This window comes from Anthonomus grandis, chromosome 2, assembly GCF_022605725.1.
Source record: "Anthonomus grandis grandis chromosome 2, icAntGran1.3, whole genome shotgun sequence".
NCBI classification, from domain to species: Eukaryota; Metazoa; Arthropoda; class Insecta; order Coleoptera; family Curculionidae; genus Anthonomus; species Anthonomus grandis.
The window spans coordinates 25,834,109-25,857,929 of record NC_065547.1 but is presented as its reverse complement, the minus strand read 5'-3'; the positions used below and the strand labels follow the sequence as shown (position 1 = coordinate 25,857,929).

The following is a 23,821-nucleotide window of genomic DNA, read 5'->3' as shown; positions in this document are numbered from 1 at the left end:
AGTCTTTATTATACGATAAATAAAGCAAAACATGTGATATCTTCTCCTATTTACCATAGACCAAATTGAGAATTTATTTAAGAAGGGATTGATATGTTTTCTAATGATAAGGAATACTAATTGAAAAATACATAAAATTATTTTTGAGTTTTTAAATTGATTTTTATATAGCAAAAGAGATTGCATCATTATAAATTATATCTCCATAATCAAATAAAAAAGTCAATATCAATAATCATATGGTCAGATTAATCTATAGACAGAGATATCCATAATCCATAATAGATAATTATTCAAAAAATTCAACAATTAAGGTTGGAGCACTCAGTACTCGAATTCCACGGTTTTAAAGCTGATGTTACTGATATTGTAGTCTCTACTATGGTATTTTTGGATACTAATTGGAATCCTAAAAATTGGACATTATTATGATCGAGTCTAGTCCAGTTATAGTAGGAGGATATTTCCAGTCAACTTGGGCATCCGACGTCTTCCAATGTTGACATTTATCAGGTATGGAAGGAAGAGATAGAAGAAAACTGCAAACAAAATCTGGCAAGTGGTTACTGAACAGTAACAAGTTGACTGTTGTAGTATTCGAACAGGACTGAGTATGAGGGTCGCCAAGCAAAGAACTTTACGATTAGTCACGGCCTAACGCAGCTTATACGGGAACCAACCAGAATCCCTCATAGACAGGGAGACTTTGCTAGCCCCCCGGATCTGTTTCTTGCAACAGATACTGATTCGTACAATATTACCATACCAAAATGTGTCAACTTTGTTGCCTTGAGAAATACGTGCAAGCAGACCATCGATGTAAAGAAAAATATGATGACAGATTGAGGAACAAACTTCTTAAATTCAAATGTATTAAGATTGTTCTGGTCTGTAGTAAAAGCAGTTGGTCAAGAGATTACTGAAGTTCAAAAATTCCATCATTAAATAGTGTCAACTTTGTTGCCTTGAGAAATACGTGCAAGCAGACCATGGATGCAATGAAAAATATGATGACAGATTGAGGAACAACCTTCTTAAATTCAAATTTATTAAGATTGTTCTGGTCTGTAGTAAAAGCTGTTGGTCAAGAGATTTCTAAAGTTCAAAAATTCCACCATTAAATAGGGAATGTGATTCCATTGTATTGACCTTAATGGAAAAGGCAGAATCGCCTGGTCAGATATTTGCATTAGACTCTACTGTAAGCCACAAGGCAAAACCACCGACTTTGGAAGAAAGAATTATTCAATGCCAGAGATAGTCTTCCCTCATATAGAAATCGTGAAAAAGTTCCTAAAGACTTAAACACTAAGAATGCCACCACCAACGTTGTGCAAACTGTTTTCTTTCAGACAGAAGAGGTCTCTTTGATACTTAAAAAATGAAAAAAGATTATGTTCATCAATTACCATCTGATTGCTTTAGTCCCGGCAATCGCCAAGGTAATTGAAAAACTTGACAACTTTTTAAATACCCACCAACATCATTAACCACTGTCAGGCCTATGTCACACATGTTTGGACTGAGGCTATCGAAAAATATGGTAAATCCTATGCAATCCCTCTGGATTTTCAAAGGCATTCAATAAGGTCTGGCATGAAAATCTCTTAAACAGACTATATTTTTCTAGTTTGCCATTAAGTCTAGTTGCTTGGCTTGGAAGCTTCCTCGAAAGTCGATCCATCGAGGTTGTCGTTGATAGACGTACCTCGCAGAGACTTTAAATTAACGTTGGTGTCCTTCAGGGATGCATATTATCCCCTACCCTCTTCTGGTTAAATATCAACAATACTTCTAATCCAATTTACAGCTTTGCTGATGACAGTACATTGGTGTCTTCCGTTAAGTCTCCCAACCAGATGACTTCAGTCGATAAAGGCCTTAGTACCATAGGCGTCACCAAGTAAGAACTATTAATTCTGACCTTAACAACATTTTGGAGTGTGGTGAAGGCAATCTGATTGAGTTTAACGCAACTCAGACTGCTATATTTACAAAAAAGGCTACCTCTGCCGCGCCTTATTATGTTCGGGCTTACTTGCCACTGTCTTCGTCAGTTTGCTTGTTAGGTGTGAGGTTGGAAACAATATGATCATGTAGCCGGAAAAGCTAAATCAGCTTCTCAAAAACTTGGGATTCTCTTTATAACAGAAAGGCCGTATACATCGCAACAGGTTTTAATACTTTAAAAGTAGCAAAAAGTAAAAAAAAATATTGTGAGCGCTGCACACAAATAAACTTTGAAGTTGCTTGATTTTATCCAGAAGAGGGCCATAGGTCTTATAGGAAATCCAGAGATAACCTTCGACATTTTGGCGCATAGAAGTAAGGTGGCGGATATCATTTGGTCTTCAGCTTTACCCGCAAGATCTACTCGATAGGCAAATGCAACTCAAGAATATCGAGTGCATCTGTAGACGCCTAAAACGTAAGTATTTCAGGAATTCTTTTTAGGGAGAAGTACATGTTTGTGGAATCAAGTTCCAAAACATGTTTTTCCCGAACATTACAACTTGTAGTAACACTGTTCTATTCTATTATATTTTTAACACGGGTGTTACTCTTGATAATCGAGTACGATAAGGTTTGCCCTTTTGCGCCAGTGTACTGTGTAAAAAAAAATAAACAATAATTGAATACAATACGCAGCTAAGTAAATAAAGCTTTTTGGAGAAAAACAGCTATCTATTGTGATTTACTTCTTCCCCCGACAAATCTTACCTTCTCCAGAGTTAAGTGATTGCAGTACTTGTTAATTAGTTTTTGAAGGTGGTAGACAATGGTACAGTGAAAACATCTTGTCGAACTTGCATTGTCTTATTTATTTAATGTAACACGACGTTTCGGTTGGTAAGTATCTCCAACCGTTATCAAGTGTAAACTGACAGCAAACTACTATTCTATAGGCTTATATACTATATGTGTGCAGCGAAAGCAAAAAAAGCAAAAGGACTTCTTTGTCGAATATGTCTTTTATTTCGGCGTCCAGTGCGGCGTGGTATACAAGGACAGTTTATTATTTCGCCATGCCTGAACTATCAAAAGTTTAACCCTTATGTGACTGGAAAGGTACCCGGGTACCTTTTCAGTTTTCAGATATGAATGTCTTTTTAACTCACCTTCGATAAAGCTTGTACTTTTGTGACATTTCTTAATTTGGTTTTTTTTAAGTTATTGTTAAAATTTGAAATTATTTTTTTTTATTTTCAAAGTAAATAAGGTGTAAAAAATTTTCACCCATAGTTGACTGGATGGTTACCCGGGTACCTATACTATGTTTATAATACTAATAAAATTATTAAGAGTTAAATTCATATGTTTTATTTTATATACAGTAATAAGAAGTCATAGAAAATTACAGTGAAGTACAAATTAACGCAACATAGCAAACAAACACTAAAAAACATTACTTATGAATTACAGTTTTGACAAATAGTTTGAGCCACTGAATGCTCATTACAAACTGGTTTGGAGCACGATTTACAGGCTTTACGAGTTTTTCTCTGTTTCTGGGTTCGCTCTCGGCATATTTGGCAACTACCAACCACCTTTACACGTCCAGATGCATCTCGTTCACAAACTGCTTGTTCTCTAACTGGATTACCTAAAGGAACAGGCATTCGTCGGTGAAGTACCATTTCTATAGCCTGACGAGTAAAATGATTAGCAACAACTTTTGGAATTTAGTATACTTGACGAACACAGCTCATTACCAAGATCTTTTAAAAATCGCCGACGTTGATCAGTAGCTTTGAAAGAAGGATTAGGTTCCTTGTATATACAATAAGAAGCTAAACTAGCAACGTCAATTATGTTGAAAAAAATGCTAATGGCCAGCGATTTGTTCTACGTTTGACAGTATATTCACATAGCATTTGGTCCATAGTATCAACACCGCCTTTAGTTTTGTTATATTATCTCTTAATTTCAGGCTTTGCAACAGAAGTATTATCTACTGCGCCTATTGTGTGCATAGTTGATAAAAAAATCACTGCCTTGTTTTTTTTTTGGAACATAAGGACACAATATAGCATCTTTGTTGAATGCAAAAATGGTTGAATTTATGGCTCTATCTTTTTGTGCTTTATTCCATATTTCGCTGGTTTCGAGGAAATGTACTGGGTAAACTCCTATAGGGTCCTCTATATGGAAATAATTGTTCATCTACTGTAATACACTCTGTTGGCCGATAATTTTTTGCTAAATTTGAATTCAGCATAATCCAGATATCTCGAATTGAAGCTGCTTTATCTGTCTTTGCACGTTCTATACGCGTATTCTGGTCATCAAACCGAATAAATCTTAGAAAGATTTTGAAGCGATCACGAGGCATAGCTGTGCGAAACAAAGGGAGCGAATCCATCTTCCACATTTCAGAAATATGTTCGTTATTGAACCTATGCAAACCTATTGAACCTATGAAAATGTTTTCGGCGGCTTAGTTATTGCCAATAACCTTTGGTTATATTCCTCCGTAACTCTATTCCCTTTTTTATTGCTATATTTTAGAATCAGGGTACACATTTCTGGAGATATAATAGTTTTGAAAATGTCTTTGGGCGTATATAAACGACTTAAGGCTGGTGCACCACTTTTTTCACGCAAAATATTTCGACCTACCGTTTGTCGTTGTGGTGTAGGTGAGTCATTCCACTGAGTGCCATCTTTACTAGTCCAATGGAATTGTGAAGCTAAATCTGGATGAACGTCATCATCATCATGAGACTCCGAATCTTCTAGCTCTACAACAGGATCGTTTTCAACATCAGAATTCTCGCCCTCTCCATCTGACAGTTGTGGAATATACTCCTCTTCATCAGAAGCAATAAATGGCTCTTCTTCTTCATCACTTAGGTGTTCTAAGCTTCTCCTGATTCCGAATAGGTCAACATATTATAATATTCCTATTATTATTTAATTTACCTCCTTTTGTACTCTGTATTAACTTTGACATTTTACCTATTATGTAAAAATAATAAATATATTTGTTTTACCTTGTTTTCCGCCATCTTACTCTTGCACTATCGCTTCGACTAGGACCGGCCTCACTATCCGACATTTTAACGTATAAAAAATACTTTAGATTTAACGTAATTCAAACTCTACTCAAGTAGGTATAACGCGTTACTGACGAATATGAACTGATCTTGTGCAAAAACATAAACAGTCCGAGGCGCCAGAGATAGGGAAAAACCCACACAGATGTACATGTTTATAGTTAAGGGTAGAAATTCACAGAAAAAGCCACGGCTCTATATAAAATACATATTAGGTACCCGGGTACCCACGCCGTCCTTAGAAGGTGTTTTTTTTCCCAGTCACATAAGGGTTAAAGGAGCTAAAACAAGAGTAAGGCAGGTGAGTACTGGCTTTGTTGAACGGGTTAAGACATAATGACTTTAAAACTTATCAAAATGACTTTAATTTAATATTTTAAGGGAAATATAATAAGATCTTGTGATCAGGTTGATAAATACAAATTATTATATACATCATAACCTCATGGACTAAGGTAATCAAACTACAATATGGCAGGGGACACTTACTCTTCTTAAATTCATATGATTAATGCATATAAATTCCCTTTACAAACATAATCTCTCCTGAGTTACAATAAGTCTCCGGGTGAAACAAGGGCAATTTATACACCGCGAATTGCAGGACATGTGCTGCAGCAAATGCCCGGTGTGTCGGTGAAATGAATAAATTACCAACAATTACCCGTGCCATTTGGCCGCCCCATTTACCGTTGCTAAATTTTGTAATTCGCAGCTGAAAATGATGTAGTTGCATCCGGAGCCCGACGAGGTGAAAAATAACTTAATTTGTGAAATGTATTCTCACTGTTAAAAATTAGGTTAATTATAAGAGTTCAGGCTTGAAACAAAATAAAGTTACATATATAAAGTAGAAAAATCATGATTATGACAATTACATAAAGTTTTGAACTGAATTTTATAACCAAAATGTAAAAATTCTAACAGGATATTATTAACTACCAGATCATTTTCTATTTTAAAGCGATCACTGTCTCGAAGGCACATACATCGATTTCAGTATTTCGCATTTCGATTAGAGTAATTGGTGGCATATTGCTATATGCTTTATTGGCACCTACCTATTTGCTTTGATCTTGGGACATTTACAATTTAAGTCAGCCACGGGTACAAGCATGGACATGGTTCCCTTCCAGATCCTGGAATTACTAGATTTCTTGTAAATCGCCTCTACATTGATCACAAACCGGGCCCATCCTTTGGTATGCTCGTCGTCGCCGTTCTCGATTTGGGAGATTACCTTCGCCATTATAGCTAGAAAATTAAAAAACATTCTCAATACTAAGCTCTTCTTGTAAAAAGTTTAATGGAATTTAGGATTTATACTTTCTTATACAAAGATCCTTTGCAAACTTTGAATATAATGTGAACTGTATTGATATTGCTAAATCAAAAATATCTCAAAAATCCCATTCTATATTAAAAAAAATATTTATAACCAGCTGTATAAATGCTCCTAACAACAAATGCTTACATCAAACCCCAAACTGATTAAACAAACTTCTCTGCTTGATAGGTATTGGATTATTGTGTCGTATTGATTATAGTGAAAAAGCACCATAAAAATTTGCATGTAAGCTATAGAAGACATTCGTTAGAATTATAGTACAATCTCGTCATTAGAAGACTTATCGTTGTTCCAATAATAACTGACTACAATATTTTATTATAGACTGTAATATTCCAAACCTGATATAATCCAATTAAGAAATATTCAATCCGGTCCTAAATGTTAGTAGTCCGACGAACTTATATTGAACTGATGTGAAGAGCTGAAGAAAAGACATTCCCGGGTTAAGAAATCATACCAAGTTGCTGGTATGCTTTACCAACAATTAAAGCAAAGTGCTTACAAAAAAAAATTAACATTCCAAAGTAATAGCCAAATATTTGACACTCGACTAAAGCACTGCGCCTTTTTGAGATTATCACTGGTAATGTCAAATACAAATTAAAAAAATTGGTTCTATAATCAGAAGTGACACATTATGTATAGACAATTTGAGACTTGGGGTGAGAGGCGCTTAGGCATAATTCTAGTTTCCCCAATCTTTATGAGAATTATTCAGACTCGCGTTTTATCGACCCTGTTAGTTTCCTATATATTTGCATTGATTTTTTTCAATTTAACACTCTAGAAAGAACCAGCAAGAAAGCAACACGAACAGTTTGAAGCCTGATCCCTGTCTTAGGTAAATGGGGTTTAAGCTCTCCATCATTTGGTAGTTTTAACAAAATGTTAAATGGTCTGTCCTAAACTTGTTTAGTATTGTGGAACAATACTAAACAAGTTTAATAACAAAGGAAATATCCAGTATATCTGAGAATACGATTACAAATACTTGCTTCTCTGGGAATAACAGAAGGCATGGAAACTAACCCTTTAAAGATTTTCTCAACAGTTCTTGAAACTTTAATTGATGTCCTTTCGCTGCCTGAATTTATAATAAAGGGAAAAGGCTTGGATTCAATATACAGAATAACCCAAATACTAAAGACACAAATTTAAACTTAGGAAATCTGGCAGGTCACCAAAGCCGTGACAAAGCCCGCGGATAAAATGGGAGTGGTACACTTCATGTTGATTGTTCCTTTAAAGGGATTCTTTAAGACCGCCACAAAAAAAAACAGGGCAAAAAATAAAGGTTCCACCATCTTACAAGGGGAAATAGTCGAAGTATTACAAGGTGAAATCTGTATCAATAACTGAAGAGTGAACCACCACTGTATACCTTAGTAGGCCCATTGTTAAGCTCTGATAAAGCAGTAGGAGATCTCTCCGTCAATCGTCATTCAGTCCAGCGAATTAACAAGAGCGACCTCCTGATCTCTTCAAGAGATATGTGAGATATGCCTACATTTCTGCTATGTATTGCCGAGAGAGAAGAGCAATTACAAAGTATATGCTCCATGTCTCATCTTCATTGCTGGATGCCCTTACATAATAGATTCCTGCTTAGTTTTATTTTAAAACGGTGGCAATATAATTCTCAATAACCAGTTAACATGCCTGTTCTAAGACATGGCTTCCCTTTAGTTTGAGATAATTTCCAGATTATCATCAATTTGTGCAGGGAGCTAAAAAACTCCTAGGACCAATTGCAGCTTTGAGGATCATCCGTGAGTGTGAGAATATTTTATTACCTGTTTGATATTCACCATGGTTGGCATGGCAAACGAGGGTGCGATAGCATTGCTGGACTAGTTCCGACATGAGGAGTGGTCTGGACGGCGCAAGAACTGCCTGTCTGCACTCCGAATAGATATTAGTAATACTCGCCACCCGTACCAATAATCTTTACCGTATAGGGATTGTTGAAAACAAAGATTGCGAAGCAAGGACAACTCGAGCTTCCAGTACAGCAGAAGCGCATCATTTTGTGTAGGATGACCTCCTTGACATATATGTCTAGAGGCGTCAGACACATTATAACTTCCAAAGCTCTGGTTGGTGTGTTTCTCCTTACTTAAGTTATATGGAGGCAAGTCATTTTTTGAACATGGTCTGATTTTCGACAAATTGTGACCTGACCTACGTTGTGGCCCCAGACAATACCGTCGTACATTGTCATAAGTCTTATGATAGATGTGTAGATTTCCATAATCAATCCAGGGGAAAAACTGCAGGTGTTATAATATATATTATGCTATATAATATAATATACAGTGTTACTAAGAGATATGTACTTTCTATAAACTATTTGCAATGAGAAAGTTCCAATTTAGTTTGGTATTAAGTATGACACCTAGGTACTTTACTTCCGGAGCATAACTTAGGAAGGTTTCTGACAATTTGGGTGCCAGAAGGGATGTTAGTTACTGTTTCCTTTTTAGCACCATCTCAGCTTCTTCGGGGTAAATAGATAAAAAATATTTTGCACACCATTCCTCTATAATTTGAAGAACTACCTGGATTTATTCGCAAAGCGATTGCTTAAATTTCTCCGTTTAAAGAGTGACCAAGTCATCTGCGTGGACTATTGTGTGGTGGTGATAATTTTTCAGTCAGTTGATGAGTTGATGAGATATAAAAAACCATGTTTCACTGTAGACGTGATAGTATTTCTTCCTACGAATAGCCCTTGGTCACGAATCCGCATAATAATTTTAATCCGAATAATTTTGATATCTCGCACATTGATATGTATAACCTTCTTGAAAAGCATGTTGAAAATTCGCTCTATCAACAACGTGAAAATATTTTTATCTTATCAGAAGGCCAAACTGCCCTCCCTAATAGCACTTGCCTACAGAATTAGCTGCTATATTATGTTCCGGCAGCAGAACAACAGGCAAACAGTAACAGACTCAACCTAAGTTCGGTATCAGGATATGATAGGAAGACAATAAAATTGCAGACAATGTTGCTGCGGATGGAGCATAGAGCTAAATAGGTAGTAGTAGTAGTAGTAGTAGTAGTAGTACTTAGTAGCTTGGGGGGAGGGGGAGACCAGTCTATTGGTTATGCCTAAAACAACTTTTCCACATATCGGTTAAGCAGTTATACAGTGACCTCCAGAGAACTGCTTAAGTCGGCTATGGTTTCCACAGGTCGAGAAAAAGAAGCCAGAGGCTGCCTTTACTTTGTTTTTCGGCATCTGCTGTTCCTGGTCTAGTGTTCCCTAGTTCTTCTCTATACGCAGTTATCCAGGATATGAGAAATGCGCCTTTTTTCTGACATGATTTAAACCGTACATTGGAGAGTATGTATAGTTTCTTACCGACTTGTGGATAAGATTAATTATAATGTAACTTTCTTGACCTCTTTTTACTTCATTTGTATTCGAAGAAACCAAAATGGGCATCTACTACTGGCATATTGGGTAAATGCACCTGAGTAGAGACAGGCAAAAAATCTCACGTCTCACTCGCCTAAATACAAAAAAATAAGATAAAAAACGGGATTAAAATAGTCGTTAACTTTATCACAAGACGTGGAGCTCGCAGGTACTGCTTTAAGAAAATGGGAAAAACCAACGACGAATAAGGTATATTTTGTTAAAATACAGTAGAATGATAAGAGGAGAATCTACACAAAAGGTTTAGAGACAAGACTGGTCGACGTGTAGAAGGACAAATCGAGCGACCCCACTACATATCATAACATACAATCAATATAGCAGGGAATAGGAATATGTAGATATTACCGGCAGTGTCAGGAACAGTTTATGCTCTTGTAGTATTTAATAAATATAATTCATGAATCAGTCAAAGATATTGCCATAAAAAAATCAAGCTAAAGCTGAAAAATTACAGAAAATGGTGAGTTACTACACATCACGATGTTAATATTAAGTTCATGGTTACCCTGATATTATTATTTCTTTTTTGAATATTTTAGTGCATGAAAAGCCACCATCATCAACTAGATTTTTTAACTCTAGTGCGCCATACTCGTATATAAAACATTCATTGGCTAGTAGTAAAATATATATAAAATATATATATTTATCCTTCTCATTCTCATTGAATTTACATATTGTAATATATCAGATTTAATGAGTTAAGATTTTTTCACACGTCCGCGCTATAAATGTTAATTCCGCATAATAACTAATTCAACTTCTCCGAACTCGATAATGTTTACTTTAAAATAATTTTGCCAGATCCTGGACATTATTTATTTCTTCGAAAATGTATAGTTTATTTACCCTATTTATCCAGATTCAAAAATATTCTGGGAACTAAAGCACGAGAATTTCCAAGAGTGTTAACTTACTTATGGAAACATAAAGACGGTCGTCTGGCGCCTCAAATATTCACAAACAAAAGTAAATATTTGAAATCTGGATAAGTGGGTTTATTTTCGTATGAAATTCGGGAAAAGGACTTTTTATCTGAGGCGCTTCGACTTACCGTAATCCCTTTTGCAATATTTGTTGAGATTCAGCCTCTTGGTTGCCGCTTTGCATTTTCCACAATGATCTGGAAAAATAAACGCTGTTACTAAATTATTGATCAATTGTTAATATTTGAGAAATAAATCGAACTATATTTTAAATGTGGCAAATAATATTTTCTTCAAAATCTTGCAAGTACAAAAATCAATTGCTATTATATTAATTTAGAAACTAATTGCTAGTTATTCAGCTCAATCAATTATATGTTACCATACTTACGTCATATTGCATATGAAAGTGATTTGTCTGCCTAGATTTATGGTTATGGTTCACGTGATAAACGTATGACTTATTTAGCAAATAGATTGATTTTAATGCATTCATAACATATCAACTTAAAATTATATAAGTATAAAGTGTTTAACTCTTAACAACGACAATTTATTAATTTAGAACGAGTCAGCTGATTTGCGCAAACTTCTTTAAACAATTTATAATGCTTTGAAATAATGCTGGTAAACCTTAGTGGGACACGACCTATGTGTACTACATTACCTTTGGTTGCCCACTGTCCCTTAAGTAGAAGAAGAATATTATCCACTTGTCTAGTTGAACAGGGCCTTATTAAAATAGGTGATTGTACTGATTATAAGCCGAACAAAACTTCAAAACTTAAGATAAGGAAGCTTAGGCAAGTGTATCAAGGTCCTAGAGGAACTGGTGGAGAAGAGTTGTAGATTATTTGAGTGCCTGGCCACACAAGCCATGCCGGTAAGATTGATTGAAGAAGCCGACTCCTTTCACAGTTAACAGCTAGGCCACTCTTAATATTATTATGAAAATGGTATTTATTTTCCTAGTTTTTGTACTATTATTATTAGTATTCTGTAGTTAAAGTTGATTCGTAGGGTTTCTTTAGGGTTCTACTTACGTTTGGTTTATTATTTTTATCTATAGTGTTTAGTTTTTAAGTAATTCATCTTGTTCGAGAGCTCCATTTTGGCCCCAATTTAGGTTATTTAGGTTATATTATTGAAAATCCCTGTAGTTCTAATTTTCAAGAATTTGTATACTTGCTTGCTTTGACTGTCAGTATTCTCCTAAAATTATTGGTCTTTTTCGGCAAAAACAATGAAGATAATTCTAAATATTTCGAAACTATTCCATCGGGTTTTAAAAAGGACGCGCTTCGTGACAATTCATTCAGTTTTTAATTGTTTAGTCAGTTTTTACCTTGGAAATAATTAAACGACAGTCAAGGCGAGTTAGGTTAGTGTTTTTGACGTTGACAATAAAAGTGTGTTCCCGAATTTCGTTACAACTGGTGTCAGAATTGGGATATTTGGAACCTCATTTTAGTGGATGCCTTTAACAAGAAGTCAGGGCAAGATGGAGACCGAGAAATTGATGGAGCTACTATTAAGAAAGTTTGACGAGCAAAAAGTAGAACAAGAAGAACGAGAGCGTAAACAAAGGAAAGAACAAGAAGAACGAGGCCATAAACAGAAGGAAGAACAAGAAGAACGAGACCATAAACAGAAAGAAGAACAAGAAAAACGAGACCGTAAACAGAAGAAAGAACAAGAAGAACGAGACCGCAAACAAGAAGAGCGAGACAAGAAACAGGAAGATTTACTAAAGACAATTAAATCTGACCTAAAGAAAGAATATGAAGACCTGATTCGAACCATGAAAGATGACTTACTTAATTTAAAAGATAATCTTACAAAGGGGCAGGAGGAACGAGACAGAAAACAAGAGGAATGAGTTTTACAACTTAAAGAAGATCTGGAAAAGAATCAGAAAAAATTCTGGCTAGCTGATTTCTTGACCTAGAGCATCAGAAAATGCATTATGCTTCCACAAATACTTGCTCACATGTAAAACCCAAAAATCAATATTTTCACATTTTCCGTGCTAAAACTTTTTGGATACGGAATACTTGATGATTAATTTTATTATATCATCAAAAACCAATCTGCACACAAAGCAATTCAAAACACCGTCTAAGCCTGCAATCGTCGCCATAGTCGGCGACCTACTTATTTGTTAGTATCTCTAAAAAAGTTATGTAAAAATGATTTATTAGCCCTTTTACCTGCTGAACTATATGATATTATTACAGCCTCCAATAGCAGATTTCGTTACAATATGGATAGAACATTCTTAAAGAAGCGCGAAATTCGACTAGCGACTGATGTTTTATTTATCTGAACACTGGCAATTGAGTCGCCATTTTTACACAGTAGCTATACCTATTAATAAGGAGTGCCCTGTCGTTCATACTGGGAGGTTTACAAATTAAAAAGGTTTATAGTTTCACAAATTGACATAAAATTTATCAGAACAGAGCACCTCATTGGATTCTTAAAGGCGATTGGCTTTCGACAATCCTTGGTGAGGAATGAGAAGGCCTGTATTTACAACAGACCTCCTTGATCCGAGATTCTTGTAAAAAAATTATTATCATTAAAAAATCTATAGTGCAGAATTTACGTTAAGCTGGTTTATATCTATGGATATTAAACGAAAAGATTGTGCGTCTGGCAGAAAAGGCATATTTTAGGTGGTTTTGATAGAGGCAAAATACAGTTGGAGAGTTAGCAGTCCAAAGTCTATTTTTTGCATTACGCATCTAGAGGGAAATTGTAAATTTAATACATAAATTATGTTCTTATGCTTTGTTTTAGAAAATAAAATGGTTCTACCTACAATAAAGATTTATACCATACGGCCAATGACATTGATTGATGCCATTAATGAGAAATGGCCAAGTAGACCTATGAGGCACCAAGCAAGAAGAAGAAAAATAGAATGAAAATTCATAGCAAATTGAGCTATTGAATTTAATGTCTAATTGTCTAATTACTTGACACTATATATCATAATTTTACCACGCCGCTTGACCAGGAATTTAAAATATTGCAATTGTCGTATTTTTAACCTTCTTATTCTAAGGCTTTTAGTAACCTTTCTTTTTTTATTAAATTTTATTGTTTTTATTTTGTTTCTTAACATTTTGACTATGATTACTATCTTAAATACTCCAAGGTAAGTACCCTGGTACGACTTCGCTGAAATCAGAATGAAGGCAACTGTTTTCGAATGGTCATAAGAAAAAATGACCATCTGATCAATGGTAAAACCGTTGATCAGAGGCCTATATAAGTTTAGGTTTTTAAAAGCTCTATAATAGCATTATTATTTAAGTCTAGTTAATAGTAACTAGTAAAATAGCTTGTAATGAATAAACAATACTGAGGATTGGAAAAACTTATTACAGTGAATAAAAGCCAATTTGGAAAAAATTGATATTACGGTAACATGTGAGCCTTGTAAATACGCAAGATTAAAATGTTATAATGTTAAATTATAACAGTAAAATGAATAATTTAAGATTTTATTCTAGGAAATATTGTGAATGCATAGCCGGCTTATCCTCATTTCATTACATAATTTCCTACTTCCCAAGACAGTCAGAAGAAAAAAGTTATTTAAAAAGCACTCTTTCGTTTACAAAGTCAGATTTAAGCTGGGGAACTTGGCGACTGAAATACAAATCTGTAAGAAAGCCTTTATCTCGCTATATGGATTAAGTAGACACAGGATTGAGATAATGCAGCGAAATATTCAAATATCTTGAATGCTCGTGCGGGTAACAGAAGTAGCCATTTAAACAGCAGACACAAATTCAGCGACGCTGTAAAAACACTCATTTTTAAGTAGATTATATTTTTTAAGGGGCAAACGAGACATTATAGAAATAGTAAAAGTAAAAAGACGTTCTTGCTTGCATCAAACATTTCCTTTGTCTACTCACGCAGTGATATCTGCAATATATGCAATAATAATGACGAATATACTAATGGCGAATACTTTAGCCGTTATTTGTCACTATTTTAGTTAATTTTTCACAGATTGTCATATTCTGAGGTATTTCTTTGTTCATACCTATATAGAAAGATATTAATAAAGGGAACTTACTTTTATTTGACTACACAATCAATTACCTACTAAAGTTAAAGATTTGAAAGTAATTTGAAATTTTTGCACCGGTTAGAATAAGCAGATACTCGTCTACAAGGAGTGCAATAAAATAATGGAATAATAAACAGAGTATTTCGAGCAAAAGCCAAGAAGATTGATTTCATCCTATTGCAAATGCTCGAGTGAGATTTGCAGCATTTAAAGTTGAAAAAGCTGACAGATTCATAATTAAAAATAGGAATACATTTTTATTATATCTGTATGGAGAAAAATCTATTTCAAACTCCACCAATGAAGAAGTTAAAGATAGTAAAAAATTGTCGTATACTATTATTTTACCGAAATACCTCCAATGGTTCATGAAAATTGTATCAGTGATAATACTACCTATCTGAAAAAACGAAACTACTGGGGTTTCTCTTCCTAATGGATAATTTCATAGGAATAATAATCCAGCAACTGCTAATGGTGGTAAGAACAATTTTAGTGGAAATATTTATTGATACCTTTTTTTTAGATAATCTAGCAATGATTTGAATTATAAGGCAATAAGCAAACAAAGGGGCTGGTGCACATGGTCTCCTAAAAGACCCGTCGTGTCCCACCCAGAGTTATCAAAGGCCAATAGCTTTAGAAAAACTAAAGAAGTACTCTGGTTTGAAAGACTTAATGTCGCTGCGTAAACTCTAGGTGTTGCGCGTGAGTGCTGAGCACTCGTCGATAACGTGGTTTGCAGTTTTATCCTTCTTTCAATACCACCGGCATTCCGAGTTGTCCGCATTACCTATGGTGTGGATACGGCGCCTTAAATGCCAGTGTATGGTTAACAGACCTGTCACTACCGAATTTCAGATTTCTTTGAGTGCAGTAGTTATCTGATCAGACAGACGGACGACCCATCTATATGTGTTTTGCATGCGTGGCACATGTTAGTTGCTACTACTACACTACATCTCTGAAGCGTCGACTTGTCCAGCAGATTCTTCATTGACGCAACAGATACACATTTGGCTATACCGATTATAGGTTCGGGGCATACCGGCCGTTCGGCAGATCCCATTGTCGCAAGAAAGTTTGCTTCCTTGTTTCCAGCATAGGCTGAGTTGCCAAGTAACCAGACAATAAACTGGATCCTGTAGCCCACCTTCACCAGTTTCTCCAGGACCTTTAACAACTCCAGTATGAGATTAAAGCTCATCGACCAATACAAGCTGAAAAATTGAAAAACCTGCACAAGTTACAATACAGTATTGTTAATGTAGTTTTACATACCACAAACACGCAGGTTTTTCGGGTATTCTAGGCACCTTTGACAAGTCAAATATAATACTATACTTATCTTTCGTAATTAAACATTTTTTTAAGCTTGACATTTGTATAATATCGCGTAATACATAATATAAAATAAATCATGTTAATTTCATTTTGTATCAATAGAGTAAAAAAAACGTGTCAAGTCACAAACCAAAACTCATGACATACCTACAATGGCCCGAATGAATAAAAAGAAGCATAACCTTATACTTGCAAAATATAGAGCAAATCCTTCCCTCCATATGAATAATAATCAAAGTAAAACCTTTTTCTAACAATACGGAGCAAATGCTTATCAAAAGGAGGATTTGCTTACATCGAAAGTAAATGGTATGAATAAAAGTGAGTTTTTACTTCCAGTCGTGAGCATATCCTTCAAAATAGTTGCATCTAGTCAGACTTAGACTCACCTGCTGAGAATAGATAACGGATCGGTTAAATAAATTATTCGTAGTGCCTAAAATATTCACAATGGCCGAAGTAGTGAATTTGCGAAAGGTGAAATATTATAAACCTCGGTCGTCTCCACAAAATAGCGATTTCAAAAGTCTATTTCGATTTGAAAATCGTAATGTGGAATGGTTAGCTAATAATTTTCTGGGCCCTTCTACAGAAACGCGAGGTGGTGCTCTTTCTTCTTTACAGAAGATGAAAATATATTTAAGGTATCTGGCTGATCCTGGATTCCAAAAAGGTATAGGTGAGGAGCTTGGTGTAGAGCAGTCAACAGTATCACGAACAGTGAATACCGTCGTTAATAGAATTGTTGTGCAAGCTAATCAGTGGATAAAATTTCCTACTTCTCATAATGCTATAATGGAAGCAAAGGACTTATGGCAACATAAATATCGTTTCCCAACTGCAATTGGTGCCATAGACTGTACGCATATCGGTATGGAAAAACCCAGTTTTCATGGTGATGAGTATATCAACCGGAAAGGAAAAGCAACGCTTAACGTGCAAGCAACTTGTGACGCCAAATGTATGTTCACTAGTGTTGATGTAAGTTGGCCAGGATCGGTCCACGACAGCAGAATTTGGAAAAATTCGGACGTTCGGTAAATTATGGCAAGAACAAGGAACAGCGTACTTCTTGGAGACGAAGGTTATGGAATCAAGCCATGGCTCATGATTCCATTTCGCAATCCCGATAATCCAACTAAAAGGAGTTACAATAATCTTTTGAAACAAGAAAGAGTAATTATCGAGCGCTGCTTTGGGCAAATTAAACGTCGATTTCCAATCTTGAAGTATGTTTGTCGTGTTAAAAGTGAAAATATTCCAAATATTATTATATCATGTTTTATTTTACACAACATTGCAAAAACATTGGGAGATGAAGATTTTCAAGAAGATGAACTCTTTATTGATAATAATGAAAACGATTTTGTTGACTTAGAAGACGACCATGTTCGTATTCGAGGACAGGAAGTGAGACAAAATTTAGCTGATATAATCTACGATATGAATATCTAATAAATTGATCCATGTGTCACCTAGGTTAGTATTAATTATGTAATAGCTTATATTATTTCCGTTTAGAAAGAAACACTCATCTTTGTGTCACACGGTTTAGTAAAAAACATGTTACAAATTACCTAAATGATTCCGTTTGAAAAGAAGCGCTTATTTTTTTTTATTGTTAGTAAATATGATAAAGGGTTCGATGAAATTACTATTTTTTTTTTTCATTCTGTCACATCAGTTAGTAAGGAATATGTATGTAATAAATTATTGGTTTGAAAAGAAACTCAGATATGTTTTTTATTTTAAATTTATTGTTTACAAAATACTGGACAAAAAAATACCATTATATTATGGTTTCTAAAATTTTAATTCTAATGTAGTAATAACAAAAACGAATATAGTATAAAACAAAATGAAAAAATACTTCGACTATGCCCAAAAGAAAATTTTTACAAGTCCAGATATGTCAAGGAACCTACAGCTCTAATTTTTTTTCACATATTTCTTAAAGTTTCACATTGTAGCATACCCTCTGCACCCTGGTGGTTTTCAGTTGTTCTAATAATACCAAGCGTTGCAGCTCTGAAGTGGTCAAACTTCTTGTTTCGTCTGTTTCGTATGTCGCTAATGCATTTCTTTTTGAGGATTGTGTGGCAGAAACGCTGGAACATGCATAGTTTTGCTTGCCAGGATTGTTACTTTCTGTTACTGATGATGACGAACTCTCATTTTCAGCAGTTTTACTTTTTTCTTGTAACACGCCACAAGATTTGGCCCCTATAAAAATATTTTTATTTGCAGGGTGATAAAAGTTTTATTGTTGAAAAATTAGGTTAGAATTACAAACACACGAGTGACCCGACCGAGTTAGGGTAAATGACAAAAACGTCTATAAATTGGATGTACATAATACTTATAAAATTTCGTAATTACGAGGTCCCTGATATCAATTGATAAATTGTCCTTGCAAAAATTGTATTTGACCGTTATCATGTTATCAACTACTTTTTACCTAACTAAATTATCTCTGTTCATTTATGGAAAATTGGAGGTCAGAGTTTTAGGTGAAAACCCCTGTAAAGACGTCGAAATGGCACAAAAGAAAAAAAGTCAAGCACAGAAGATTAAATTGAGAAGTATTGTTGCCTTGAAAACTAGTGGCTAGAAATCAAATTACAATTGACTTTTGACATGGCATGACACTCAGTTTTAATAATCCGTCCTTCGTTTTCATAAAGAAGATCAATAAACTGACTTTAGCTCAAAAATCGATTACGCAAACACAGTAGTTTTTCACATTTAAGAAAAAAAAATCAACAAAATTAAAACTCTTACCTGCAATTCTACTAACTGTCGGATTTGTATCACCTTCCATTGCTTTGAACAACAATTTTTCCCACTCCAATAACTTTATTTTTCGATTTCCGGTCTTATTAATATCTGTTTTTTTCTTTAGTCTTGTTTTCATGTTATTAACTTTCTTCATTAACTTGGTGATTTCGATTTTCTTTCCAAAAAAAGCTTCATATTTAGCTGTAATTCTTTCGACAGCTAGGTCTTTCTTTTTCTTTGCGCTTGGAATTTGTGATTTCATCAAAATTTCAGGGTATGTGGCTATCTCCTTTGCAATGAAATTCAATTCACTAATATTACTCTGTGGTTCAACTACTACTTGAGTAACAAGAAATATAGATGAAACCACAGACACAAAGGAACCAGCTTATTAGTCTGAGCCAAACGTAATCACATGAAATTAAACAAGTCTCGACCTGAGGTTTTCGCCACCTTTTGCTCATTATTATGAAGCATTTGCTCGTGAGTAACAGGTTATCGTTATTCATATGTAAAGAAGTAAATCCTTATGCTTCTACCTTTGGCTCAGAGCATTACCTTTTGCTTCTACCTTTTGCTTATAAGCAAAAGCTTCACTTTTATTCATACGGGCCAATGTTTCTTTATTGCATTTTTTATAGTTACCCGAAAAAAATATTTATTACAAAAAAATGTTTAGGTAGAATGTTGAGAAATTGGGCCACATAATGGTGAAACTAAAGTAAATGCTTATAAGCATAAGATAGAAGATAAAGCAAATGCTTAGAGCAAAAGATAGGAGTAAAAGCAATTGCTTCATTTAATATGAATAATGATTACCTTATACTACCAAGCAAATGCTTCATAAAAACGAGTGAATGTACATATCTAAAATATTGGAGATCAGCAGGTACTCTTGTTAACAACAAAACAAGAGTCCTGGTAGGCGTCATAAGCCAAGGCTCAATTCCATAATCCTGATCAGCGATTAAAATGTCATTCTCTGTACTTCGCATTACCTCCCTTACGTCAGAATTTTTTCCAGATTCCAGGCCAGCTCACATGATGGTGAATATGTACTTCACATTGCGAGTAGCTTGCACATTCAAAGTTGCTTCTTCTGTGCGGTTTATGTATTCATCTCCATGTACTTTAGATCTTGTTAGTATTATGATTAGTATATTGTCGTGTGAACAGTCTAGTGCTTCAATAGCAGTCGGAAATTTAAACTTTTCTTGCTCACAGTTCTTTAGCTTCCCTTACGGCATGGTGACTTTTAGGAAACTAAATCCAATGATTGGCCTGTTGTATTATTTGTTTTACCACCATTCGCACTGTGCGAGATATAGTCTATGATAGCTCTGCCTAGCTCTCCGCCAATTCCGGTTTGAAAACCTGGATTTGCCAAATATCTTACACAGCTTTTCATTCTGTGGACAGCAGATAATGCACCACCACGCCGTTCTGCAGTTTCGCCTAGAAAGTTCTGAGCTAATCACTCTACATTTTCCTATTCAAATCGAAACATGCTTTTAAATGACTCGTTCGCGGTGTACACCATTGTTTGTAGTATCATTTCAGTCATATTTATCTGCAGTCACCCAGTAGTGTAAGAATAAAAATCGTTCCACGTGGAATTCGCGGATCAACTAATGGTTATAGGTCTGATGCTACTAAACAGCAGCATCACTTTTACTCAAGTAAAGGAAGTAAAAGGATTTACTTACAATTTTATTCATACTCATTGAAGCATTTACTTTGAATTTTGCAGGTATAAGCATATGTTCCTTTTTATTCATATAGCTCATTTTGTAGGATGTTGCACTTGGTTAACAAATTTGACCTACTAGTTCCGAAAAAGTGTGTTACCAAAGCTTTGGAAATTACAGAATTTTTAAACTTTAATTTTGTGTCCTCGAAAATTTTGCAAATATAAATGAAATATGATGAACAAGGCTCTACAGGTTGTTATGTTAGTAAAAAGTTGGTAGATTAAATCGCAAAGAATCAGATGGTCATTGGAGATAAGTAAACTCAGAGACTTAGCTAAGTCAAGTTCAGTCAAGAAGCAAGTCCTCTATATTGATTAAATGGTGCAATTGATGGTAAATACCAAGCTAATTTTCATGGGAATTATCAGAAATAAGTGGCATGGTTTGGCCTACTGTACTAAATAATAGCTATTTGGTACATCTAGAAACTCTAAAAGAATAAGCAACAGAACTATATAGTAAACATTTTAAGTGGCTTGTGAAGGATTTCATGAAATAATGAAAGCATTCTCGGTGGACAAAAAATAACATATTTACAGTATTGTAATGTGGTCAAAATGATCTAAGTTGGTATCACAAAAAAACACTTTATATGTTAACGTTTTTCAGTTGCGAATATAGTTTTATGTAATTTATTTGCCACGTTATTTAAAAAAAAGTAATTAATAAACAAAAATAAAGGTTACCAAGTGCTTGTTGGTAAGTTTGTCACCACTGGGGCTGGTGACAAATTTGTGCCCCAGCCCAGAAGGAGGATAGGGTGGGTAAAAAGCGCCACTGACTCAAGAGGAATGATCCAGAGTTCTCTGGATCCCAGAAACACCCAGAAGGTCCCAGAACTCACTCGCCAACAATAATACAATTTAATATTAATAAACAACAGAGTAAATCTTAATCTTAGGTCACTGAGGTCGGTAGAGTCAAACACACTTAATGTTACAATTTATTAAAAAAAAACTAATTCTAGTTACTACAGTTAGCTGCAGGGTCTTACAGCAGCTTGTAGGGGCGGTTGGACGTTGGATAAAATACGAGGGAAAAAAACATTGGCAAAAAACCCTGTTGGTTAAAGGGTTTTTCTCTCTAGTAGTCTGCAACGCGTTTGGCAGCTGTGGCTTTAGTGAAACTTTCTCAAGGGGCTCCTGATACCTTCTCTCTTATAGTTGCCTAATAAATCCCGCAAGGCGGTTATCCACAGGGCTATAAATGTACACAAGAGGTAACAAAATAAAAGTCCTGTAAAAATGTGGTGAACCGTTAGTCCCCAACATCCCCAAAATCGGATTACGAAAATGTCGAGGCAGTCAACCACCAGTAACCAGAAGAAACGTGAGTCCTGCCACGCGGTCGAAGAAATGCCAATGTCAAACACTGTCAAAGATGCTTGTCATGTCTTACTTACAGAAATGTCAAAATAAAGCCTCATTCACAACGACTAGATAAACTGTTGCTAAACCAACGAAATATAACACTGCCATAAATGAAATAAAATACAAAGTAAATTAAGTTACAGTCAACCAACACCTGCAAGAAATATAAACCAATGAAATAATGAAGTTGTAATAATGAAATGACCCAATAATTAATGTCTATTATCAAGAATTAACATAATTTACAACCAAAATAATCTTCCAAATAAAATAATTTTTCCATCCGAAGCCCCAGGTTTTCCACAGTTAAACCGATTACAAATGTTATTCCTTCAGGGATATCACTGCAAGAACTATTCTCGTTATATCATATTATCGCAACATTTTAGGATTTTAATTAATAAGTTATCCAACTGTTTCCCATCCTAAAGAAAAAATACTTCCTTTGCACCAAAAAAAAAATCAGCTGTGTCAAAAAAATTACCTTCTTAACGATAAATAATACGTCAGCCAATCCAACCCAACCTAAGGCTAAGCCTAGGCCGTATTAGGATTCAATTTTTAGCTCGTATTTTAATTAAACGACATCCCATCACCCGATTCTAGTTCAATCGTGAGGAAAATCTCCCTATATAGTAAAAAATCCCTTTTCCGCCACACTCCAGATTGGAAAAGTTATTGAAATTACTCGGCGTGGAGATATTTCGCCACGGTTGGCTGCCTCCTCAGAACTTCTGGCGGAATCCTTTCCAATTTGCCTTGGGGGGGTCGGTCGGTCGGATAGCGAACATCTTTGATATAATTAACTGGCGGTGGGGTAGTTTTGTTTGTTAGGGGACCAGTTATAGCGAACTTCTTCGGAGGGTAAATAGGGGGACTGTAGCCGAGCAGCTTGTCGCGCGGTATTATTAAAAATTAGTTTTAAACCTCCTCTCATATTTTACAAAGTTTAAACACTATACAAGTTTTATATTATGTAAGGCTTTTGTTTCGGAAGATTTAACATTAATTTAATTGATCTGTGTAATAATAAAACTTTTTTAATGTTGATTTAGTTAACTATGTCATATACAAGGTGATCCTCAGGAGCGAAAGTTTTAATAATGTTGTTATTTCGCAACTATGAATAGTTGCGAAATAACATGGCTGCGGATTATTTTATTAAATCGTACTAAAATATAATAACTGTATAGTCACCACCCAGCGGCATTTTTTAATTTATTTCCGTATGGGGCGGCACAGCAAAGTTCCTTCGGTTCATAGTATAAAGAAATGGGTACGAAAATTTGAAAACACACGTTCAGCTGTCAATGAGCATCGATCACGTTAGAGAATCTGAAAAGAACAGTTCAAAACGTTGAACCCGAAAGCGAGCTCAGGCATTAAGATATATGAGAAAAGAAAAGAAAGATCTCAATTTTCACGCATTGAAATAGTCCAAGCACTGAAACCAATAGATGGGAGGTCTGTTGCTTTCTCTAATCGTCTACGTCTTGCAGAAACTTTCCTTGAAAATGACATCCCTATTCACAATTTGTTGATGTCTGACGAGGCGCACTTCCATTTATCCGAGTATACCAACAAACAAAATTGCCATTATTAGAATTCAGAAAATCCTCAGGAGCTCCTCGAACAACGTAACAGTATGGTATGCAATATTGCAAGGTCGCTAGATCTAACGGCTTGCGATTACTTTTTATGGG

The 23,821-nt window shown here is 35.0% G+C and overlaps 1 protein-coding gene across 1 annotated transcript in view; it reads right to left on the bottom strand.

Moving 5' to 3' along the window:
* Positions 1–23,821, bottom strand: part of LOC126750158 (netrin-B) — a 447,618-nt gene that overhangs the window by 5,795 nt on the left and 418,002 nt on the right. The window contains exons 5-6 of the mRNA XM_050459677.1: positions 10,914–10,982; positions 6,119–6,311 (exon numbers count right to left, since the gene is read on the bottom strand). Coding sequence (XP_050315634.1) covers positions 6,119–6,311; positions 10,914–10,982 — 262 coding nt within the window. The remainder of the gene's footprint in view (positions 1–6,118; positions 6,312–10,913; positions 10,983–23,821) is intronic.